Here is a 9,947-nt window from a genome sequence, read left to right on the forward strand (position 1 = left end):
CTTAATGCCAATGTGGTTTCAGCTTCAACGTTATTACAGCTGGATGAAGGGTGAACAAGAAGCAAGCTGTGGAAGAGAGAATTTTTTCAAATCAACAACTTTGACTAGATTTGGGCTACATCGAAATTCATCTCTTTTTAAGTAACGAAAATAAAGAATTTGGATTTAGAACTCTCATATCCAAGTCCATAAGCTGAAATCCAACTTCTAAAACAAACCATAGAGGGTTATGCTAAGTTCAGGTATACTCCTATGACAAACTTATCACATTAGCAGTTTAGCACCAACATTGAACTCAAAAAACACATACACAAACTACATTACTCTTGTACACAATAATAAAGGAAGCTAGCATGCAAACATTGCCCAAAATTCCATAAAGAGCACCTGATTTATCTAAAATATATATATATATACATATGTCACCAGACAAAATATCACAAAGCTACAACAAAGCAATTGCAATTGCTAAACAACAAAACAATTGCAATTTACACAGCATAAAGGCCACAGGAAACAAATAGCCCATATTTTTTACATAACTTGCATAGATGTCCAACGCCTCCATATAGTAATAATGCTAGAAGGTAACATGCAAACATTGTCCAAAATATGCATGCAAACATTGTCCAAAATATTAACATAATACATACTTGGCCAATTCACATTAAACCAAAATAAGTAAACTAATTAACTTCCTAGTTTGTCTTTCACAGATGCACAGTCTCAACCACCTCCACAACTACTGCAATCCACCCCCAATGAACTCAATCCAAGCCCTTCTCCTTTCGACTGTCATAGCAAAAAAAGCTGCCCTACTCTTGAAGTTATGAAGCTCTTGCACAACCTTGCAATATGTGACATGATCCACATCGGTGTACTGGTTGAGCAGTGATATAGCTTCTGTAACAGAGTCAGTGTCACCCCCCACAGTGTCAATGGACCTTTTCCCCCTCCGGTTCCTCATGTCAGTAAACCCCCAAATAGCTTCAGTCATGCCTTCAAGGGAGTGCCCTTTCCTCCTTTTTCCACTTGAACTAGATAGGTCAGCTGGCCGCTTTTCAGCAACCCTCCGGCTTTGAGCTTCACTTGGTGTGGGCAGCTCCTCCACATCATCAACACTTTCAGTGTTCACAGTGACATGCACCCCCGATGATAGAAAGGCTGCATCCAGCTCTCTCTCTTCGTCACTATTGGGAGCTGGCTGGGCAGATGACATTTGGAGGAAACCAGTGGCTGTGTTAGAATTGAAAAGTCTCCCCAACAGGTCATAGTGTTTCAGCCCCTTTTTCTTGAACTCTTTGAATTTGTGATTGACCTATTAACAACCATATATATTGGGTTAGAGGACGTATTCATATAAAACCCAATACAAATTAGATAGGTAATTATAATAACCCTATAATAATCATCCACTCTTACATAACAAAAACAAAAAGAGTAACAGTAATAATAACCCTATTAAGTTGATATGGAAATCACATATTTGTTTTCTATAGTATTAATATAATTTTTAGAATTCATTACTTAACACAACAGCATCTTTCAATCAACATATCTTCCAACAAGTGAGATGGTTGTAACCAATATTTGTAACCAACAGAATCATCTAAACAGAATCATCTAACCAACAGAATCATCTTAACACAACAGCTTTGCACATAATTTAAGAAAATCCAACAAATATTTGTAACCAATCTTTTTTTTAAGAAAATTCAACTAACATTGACAAGTCTGGAATATTTCAAATCAATAATAAAAAGAATCATCTAAACAGAATAACACTCAGTCACAGCAATACAAAGACAGAACGTCCAAAAAACCTCCACTAACTATTTATGTTTTCAAAGATATATATGAACCTGAACACTACATCACTATTTCAATTAAATATTATTTTCTTCGTATTCATATTTTTAACCTCAAAATCAACCATTGTCCATCACAGCCACAGAAGGTAGATTTCAGCATCATTTGAATTACAACCATAAACTATGCATATATATAATTGTAAGAAATTTTTGGAGTATGTTAAAGGACTTACCGCAAATGCAGCAGCCCAAGCTTCCTCACTGGCTGTCACCGTGTTTGAAATGGGGTCCCATCCTATTCCCGTACGTGCAATGAGCTGGGAGAATGTGCGGTGTCGAGTTTTCAGTCGTTGATATTTTTGTGTCAGTTGTGTCTTGTTATAATTTTTGTTCGTGAGATGGTTAAACTCAGTCATTATGATTGTCCAAGTTCCAGTCTTGAACTGCCCTTGGGGCATGTTCCCTTTAGCATCCTCTTCTAACAGGATATCAATGAAATGTTTCTCGACTGCCTCAGGCCACAACCTCGTATCCTCAGCATCAGTCATTCTCTCTTCCATCTAAATAAATGTTTGGTATACTTACTGGGCCCTTATCATTTGAAATTGTATAATATGTATGAACAAAAATTAACTTCCTACTCACTAAAAGACCCAAAGCAGCAGGCATATAAGAGAAAATTGAACAAAACTAAAGAAAAAAAATACATAGGTATGCATTGTATACACATCAGTTTATCATACACTTACACCTACTAATCTCAAGTTCACATTAGCAAGAACACAGAGGCCACAAAATGAAGAGAAAATGCATGACCTAGGTACACAGTGAAAACAGAACAAGCAAAAAACATTCACTATATATAATTTTGTCAAAAGAAACTTAGTTACACCTACTGATCTCAAGTTCACATCAACAACAACACGGGGGCCATAAAATGAAGAGAAAATGCATGAGGTAGGTACAACATTATCACAGAACAAGCAAAAATGATTCGTCAAATGAAACACAAACACTTACACCTACTGATCTGAAGTTCAAATCAGCAACAACACAGCCCACAAAATGAAGAGGAAATGCACGGGAAAACCCCCAAAATTATAACACAACAAGCAAAAATGATTCACATATTGAACAACCAAATTGATTCACATATTAGAGAGACCTACCAGTAAGGGAACAACACGGGGAGAGGACGAAGCAGAGGAGGATGCAGAGGAGGACGCACAGGCTCTCTCAAAGCTGGATGAGGATGAGAGCTCTCTTTCCATCTGAAGAATATGTGGGATTATAAATAAGCCCAAACCTTTCATAATGAGAACTGATCTGAATATGGTTGGGATGTGAAAGAAAGCTGAAAGAAGTAATTGAAATTTTAAAAATCTTTACCTGCCCAAAGCCTTCGGACTGTCCGAGTAATGCAAAACCAGTAGCAGCTTCGTAGTACTCTGAGGTGGGTTATTAATGTGATTGACTCTCGGTTGGTGATGCAGTGTGTGTACAAGACGCGTTGACGAGGGTCAGTGAGGAATCGCGCTGGATCGGTGAGATTAGGGCGAGCTCTGCTGGGTCAGTGAGGGAGTTATGATGGAGGTTGAGGGGAGTTATGAGATGAGAGTAGAGTAACCAGAGGGGGGTTTTGAAGAGATGAGAGTAAAGGTGGAGACAAACATGAAGAAAAGCTGATCAGGTGGGGCCCAAGGTGTGTTCAATTTTATTTACCAAAGTGCCATTGAAATGTATTTTTGTTGTTCAAAATCAGCTCGGACGTGATTTCAAAAATCAGTGTTCAAGTTGGGTGTTTTGAACAATACGTTTCAAACTAATTGTTCCAGAACGTGCGTGCCAAACACAAGTTTTAAAATTTGGACACTAGTGTTCAGTGTTTAAACACTGAACACAGTGTTTTGAAAAGGGTGACCAAACGGGCCCTTAACTTTTTGCCATTTTGGAAAGCACTAGGAGAGAAGTGAGAAGTCAGAAGTTAGAAACATGAATGCGCGTTGTCAAAAAAAGAAAGAAAGAAGAAAAGTCAAAAGTGATCTCCACTTTCTCTCTTTATGGTAAATGCTGAACGTGTAAAGCACCCTCATTGGAAAATTGCAATTGCGGAAACTTCGTGGGAAGAGTGATCTCTACTTTTATTGACTATCGAGGTTATTCTTTAATTCAGCGAAAAAAATATATATTAAGGTTATTTTTTATGAACTGTATCACTGGTACCCACTTAAATTTCAACCATTGATTTCATTTGTTTTAATCCCAGTTCTTTATTTAATATTAATCTTTTTTTTTTTGAGAAATAAACTAACCGCTAAATATAAACACACAAGTTTTTTTAATGAAAACTTGTTACAGGTCAAGCTCAAGCAGGTTATATATAAAACTAAAAATAGAGGGAAAAAAAATAGACGTCTTTGATGGAGAAGATTTATTACTTGATTTTGGGAAAAAGAATGCTATGTAGCTGTAAGGATTTTTTGAAAGATGTACCCAGTTGTTGTTTTGCTTGATGAGTTAGGTAAGAACTAAGAAGTGATGTTAAGATTAAAGATTATTAAATCTTGGAACATTCAAATTAGAAGTAGGTCCTATCAACCATGCTATCTGTGTTTGTAGTTCGGATTTAATATTTTGGAGTTGTATTGTTAGTCTTACAAATTTTTAAGATAGCAATCCCAGTTAGGTGTGAAAGAGCTCTGATATTCTTAGAGAGAAATTCTAGAAGAAGAAAGAATAGAAAAACTGAATTTCATTCAATGAAATAGATTACATCAGATCCCCAATTATATAGGGTAATTAATCCTAACTGATTTGCAACTATACTCTAACAGAATACATACACGTGGACTGCATTACAACTAATTCTATACTTAAGTCTGTGATGCTAAGCTACATACAAGATTACAATATTATTGCTAAACTACAAGTCGTTCAAGCTCTGTTTTGACAGAATCACCATCCTTCTTTACATCCCCCCTCAAACGAAGGGGAGGAGTCCCCATGAGTTTGTAGGACAGAGCATGGAATCGAGGAGAGGGCAAGCCTTTAGTGAATATATCAGCCAGTTGATCCAAGGTAGAAATGTACTTGATAACCATATCTCTATTCAACACCTTTTCTCGGACAAAATGATAATCAACTTCTATATGTTTAGTTCGGGCATGAAAAATAGGATTTGAGGCCAAAGCAAGGGCTGACACATTGTCACACCATAAAATGGGAGGGTGATGCAAATAAACCCCTAAGTCCTTGAGAAGCATACGCAACCAATATAACTCAGCTGTTGTATGAGCAAGAGACCTGTATTTAGCTTCAGTGGAAGACCGAGACACAACAGACTGCTTCTTAGCAGACCAAGTGATAGGAGAATTGCCTAAGAAAACAATCATGCCAGTAATGGACCTCCTATCTACAGGATCCCCTGCCCAATCAGCATCACAATAAGCTGAAAGAGTGAGAGAACCAGGCCTAAAGTAAATCCCTCTATGTAATGTACCCATCAAGTATCTCAAGATCCTTTTAGCAACAACAAGATGAAGTTGAGAAGGTTTACTCATGAACTGACAAGCCTTCTGGACAACATAACTCAAATCAGGCCTAGTAAATGTCAAGTATTGCAAAGCACCAACAAGACTTCTATAGGCTGTGGGATCCGAGGGAAGAGGGCTAACAGCAAGAGCATGAGATTGAGAAGATACACATGGATTAGAACAAGGTTTATAGTCCATCATATGAAATTTAGACAACAATTCTTTGGCATATTTGGACTGATGCACAAAAACACCATCACCAGAATACTTAATCTGCAACCCCAGAAAATAGTGCAAAGGACCTAAATCCTTGAGAGCAAATGAAACCCCAAGCTGAGTGATAATATCAGCAACAAGAGCCTTATCACTGCCAGTAATAATGATGTCATCTACATACAAAAGTAAGTAAACAACCTGCTGTGAATGAATGTGAATGAACAAATTACTGTCTACATAAGAAGCATGAAAACCCAGATGGAAGAGCTGAGTGGTGAAGCTGTCAAACCAAGCCCTAGGAGCTTGTTTTAGACCATAGATTGCTTTGTGCAAGAGGCAAACATGATGAGGTTTGGAGATATCCTTGTAACTAGGGGGTTGACTTATATAAACCTCCTCTTGCAGCACCCCATGAAGAAAAGCATTAGATACATCTAACTGCCTTAGAGACCAACCAAACTGAACTGCCACGGCAAGAATAATCCTCACAGTTGTAGGCTTCACCACTGGACTAAAGGTTTCAGCATAATCTAGACCATATTGTTGTAAGTAACCCTTAGCAACAAGTCTAGCCTTGAATCTAGAAATAGAACCATCACTATTTCTCTTAACTTTGTACACCCACTTACACCCCACAACATTTTTATCAGGTGGCAAAGGAACTAAGGACCATGTATGCTGCTATTGCAAACTAGTAAACTCAAAATCCATAGCTTTAACCCAATGAGAATACTTAGAAGCAATAGAGTATGAAGGAGGCTCAGTGCAACTGTAATCAGTCTGAACAGTAAACACCTTAGGCTTGGAAATACTATTCTTGGACCTGGTAAGCATAGGATGGGCATTTGTAGTCACCGGGGCAGGTGCAGGTATAGAAATAGACAGACTAGGAGCAGCAGTGGAAACAAAAAGACTAGACTCAAGAGAAATAGGACAAAGATTGGAAGAAGGAATGGAAGAAGAGTGCTTAGAACAAGAAGTAGACTCAGCTGAATTAGAAGCAGTAGAAGAAATGGGATTGGATTGAGGAATACCCAAGGAAGAAAGTGGATGAAAGGAAAACCACACATCAGAGGAAAAAGTAGTAGAAGAAGAAGAAGGTGATTCAGCACTAGGGACAGGAAAACTAGGAAAAACAGACTCATCAAAGACACAATGGCAGGAAACGTAAATTTTGCCAGTAAGAACATCCAAACAAATATAACCTTTGTACTGAGGAGGGTAACCAAGAAAGATACATTGCTTAGATTTAGGATCAAACTTATGAGAGGCATAAGGTCTCAATAAAGGATAACAAGCACAACCAAAGGTTCTTAAAGCATGAAGAGATGGTGTGTGACCATACAATTTCTCCCAAGGAGAGACAAATTGCAAAACACAAGATGGAAGTCTATTAAGTAGGTACACAGCAGTAGTAAAAGCATAAGACCAATAAGAGGAAGAGAGATTGGAATGATGAAGCATGGATAAAGCACTCTCCACAATTTGTCTGTGCTTTCTCACAGCAACACCATTCTGTTAAGGAGAGTAAGGACAAGAAAATTGATAGAGAATGCCATGTTCTAAGCAAAAAGACTTAAAATTGGCATTAACAAACTCACCCCTACCATCTGATCTTAGTGTTTTGATTTTGGCATTAAATTGGGTCTCAACCAAAGAATTGAAATGTAGGAAAACTTGAAACACATCAGACTTTCTTTTCAACAAGAATAACCAAGTGAAATGAGTAAAATCATTAATAAAGATCACATAAAATCTATGATCAAGAACAAAAGTCACAGGAGCAGGGCCCCATACATCAGAGTGCACTAATTGAAAAGGATATTTAGTATTTGATACATGAGTAGGAAAAGGAGTCTTATGCATTTTAGCACTTATACAAGAAGTACACTTAGAACAAATGTCACTAACACAAGACACTTTAACTAAAGGAAAAGAAGACATAGCTGAAAGTAAAATCTTAGCACAAGGGTGACCAAGCCTATTATGCCATAGTAAGGACTGTGGAGACAGTGCATCAAAACCACTGGAATTTGAATGAGGATGAGATGAGGAAGGCAAAGTGGAAGAGGGTATAGGATAAACTCCATCCTTACTCAGCCCTCTGTAAAGAACCTTCCCCGTAGGTAAATCCAGAATTAAGAACCGATATGCATCAAAATAACAAAATGCATTATTTTGAAGGCATAGTTTGTGAACAGCTAGCAAGTTGGAAGCAATACTAGGAACTTTAAGAATATTGTTTAAACAGAAATTATGAGAGGAAGTGATGAGCTTACCATTGCCAATGTGTGTCACTGGTAAATCTTGCCCATTGCCAACTGTTACAGACTCACCAGTTGCAGGTTGTTGAGCAAGAGAAAGTTGGGACAAATCTGATGTGATGTGATCAGAGGCACCAATGTCAGTCAACCAATTTTGATTCTGATTAGCACCTGAAGTTGCAGCCATTGATCTTGCAGCCATGGAAGCAAGTTTAGCTGGAGCATGCCTACCTTGATAAGCAAAATTCATTCTGTGATAACAGTCTAAAGCAGAATGACCATTCTTGCCACAAATCTGACAGGCAATTTCTGTCCTTGAGGAAAAGAAGGCTTGTTCTGTGGAAAGAATTGAGGTTCCACTGGATTATTAGTGTTTTGAAACTGACCACTACCATTACCAGGAAACTGAAACTGATTGTGATAGAATTGACCACCACCAGAAAATTGATTTCCACCACCTCTTCCATTGCCACGACCTTTGTAATTCCTAGCCTTGCCTCTTCCTTTTGCAAAGTTTTGATTGAATTGATTGGCTGCCATAGCAAATGATGCAGAATCTCTAAGAACAGAATGATTAAACCTTTTCTTGATTGACCTCTCTTCAGCATTTAAGAGTGTATTCAACTCTTCAATAGTAAGAATATCATTTCTGGTTCTAATCATAGAACAGAATGCATCATATTCTGGAGGCAGAGCTTCAAGAGCTAGATGGATTAGCTCTTCCTCATCAACACAAACTGCTACAACCCCCAGTTTATCTCTAACCTCCTTAATTTGTTGGACGAAAGAATCCATTGATTTTGAACCCTTCTTGATACTCATTAACTCATCCCTTAAACTGAGCACATGAGATCGTGATACTGATGCAAACCTTTTCTCAAGCACTTTCCAAACACCTCTCCCAGACTTCTAACCCACAGTAAGTGCCAAGACTGACGGAGAAAGAGTTGAGTTAAGGAAGGTGAATAAGGCTTGCTCACGACTCTTCCATTGAAAATACTCTGGATTAGCCATAGTTGTAAAATTACCTGAGCTATCCTTGAGAAATGGATCTGGAGCTCGATCATCATCATTGATGAAATTGATCATTGAATATGCTACCAAGATCACTTTAATTTGATGTCTCCACACCATATAATTGTTGTAATCAAGCTTCATAGTAGCCATACTTGCCATATTTGACAATAGCAGCAACGAAGGATTGACACCATGAGTGATTGAAGAACTTGTGGTTGATCCTATTGTTGCAGAGGATGAAGACGATGAAGGAATTGTAGAAGACGCCATTGTAGGCTCTGATACCATGAAAGAGCTCTAATATTCTTAGAGAGAAATGTGAAAGAGCTCTGATATTCTTAGAGAGAAATTCTAGAAGAAGAAAGAATAGAAAAACTGAATTTCATTCAATGAAATAGATTACATCAGATCCCCAATTATATAGGGTAATTAATCCTAACTGATTTGCAACTATACTCTAACAGAATACATACACGTGGACTGCATTACAACTAATTCTATACTTAAGTCTGTGATGCTAAGCTACATACAAGATTACAATATTATTGCTAAACTACAAGTCGTTCAAGCTCTGTTTTGACAGAATCACCATCCTTCTTTACAAGGTGGTCTTTGAAGGACTCTGTGTGTATCAAAGTGGCTGTGAGCTTTTGCTCTGTTTGTAATGTGTTTGCTCTTCAATATAACGTCTGAATTATCAACAAAAAAGTAAAAAAGAATTAAAAGTACGTCTTATGCACTGGATCATGTGGAACAATGTTAATATGCTTTCATGCAATTACTACTTTCTATTTCGAATGATTATAGTTGACTACACATCACTACTCTCTCTATTTTACATGTTCAAATATGCTATAATGGGGGAATTGATCCCTCTATGGTGATTGTTGATTATTAGATAGCCTGAGGGGTTCAGTAGTTTATGCTTTGAGTTTGTGTTGGGTCTCCCCTGTTATTGTGCAAGGGTTTATTTTGCATTTAGGTTGGCCTTTGTGATTTAGAGGTTGATTTCAGTCGCGAGGTTTGATGGCCTAGACTTTGTAAAGTTTCAAAGAGATGTCCTATGAATTAATCTCGAGAAGAAAGGCCTAAAGCTTTGAAAACAC

At 37.7% G+C, this 9,947-nt stretch overlaps 1 protein-coding gene across 1 annotated transcript; it reads right to left on the reverse strand.

Moving 5' to 3' along the window:
• Nucleotides 1-391: 391 nt before the first annotated feature.
• Nucleotides 392-3,740, reverse strand: LOC112029888 (uncharacterized protein At2g29880). Its single transcript, XM_024062571.2, has 4 exons — nt 3,201-3,740; nt 2,981-3,082; nt 2,045-2,371; nt 392-1,318 (listed from the first exon to the last, which is right to left on the reverse strand). Exons 2-4 carry the CDS (start codon nt 3,080-3,082, stop codon nt 743-745), a joined length of 1,005 nt encoding a protein of 334 aa, XP_023918339.2. The 5' UTR covers nt 3,201-3,740; the 3' UTR covers nt 392-742.
• Nucleotides 3,741-9,947: the final 6,207 nt, after the last annotated feature.

This window comes from Quercus suber, unplaced genomic scaffold (assembly GCF_002906115.3).
Source record: "Quercus suber isolate HL8 unplaced genomic scaffold, Cork oak 2.0 scaffold_285, whole genome shotgun sequence".
NCBI lineage: Eukaryota > Viridiplantae > Streptophyta > Magnoliopsida > Fagales > Fagaceae > Quercus > Quercus suber.

Bases quoted from the DNA above. Each gene is read 5' to 3' on its own strand.
- LOC112029888 (XM_024062571.2), bottom strand. From the start codon at position 3,082: ATGGAAAGAGAGCTCTCATCCTCATCCAGCTTTGAGAGAGCCTGTGCG. The intron at 2,372-2,980 runs GTAGGTCTCTCT...ACATTTATTTAG, and splicing joins CCCGTGTTGTTCCCTTACTG to ATGGAAGAGAGAATGACTGA. The intron at 1,319-2,044 runs GTAAGTCCTTTA...GGTTGTTAATAG, and splicing joins CTTGGGCTGCTGCATTTGCG to GTCAATCACAAATTCAAAGA.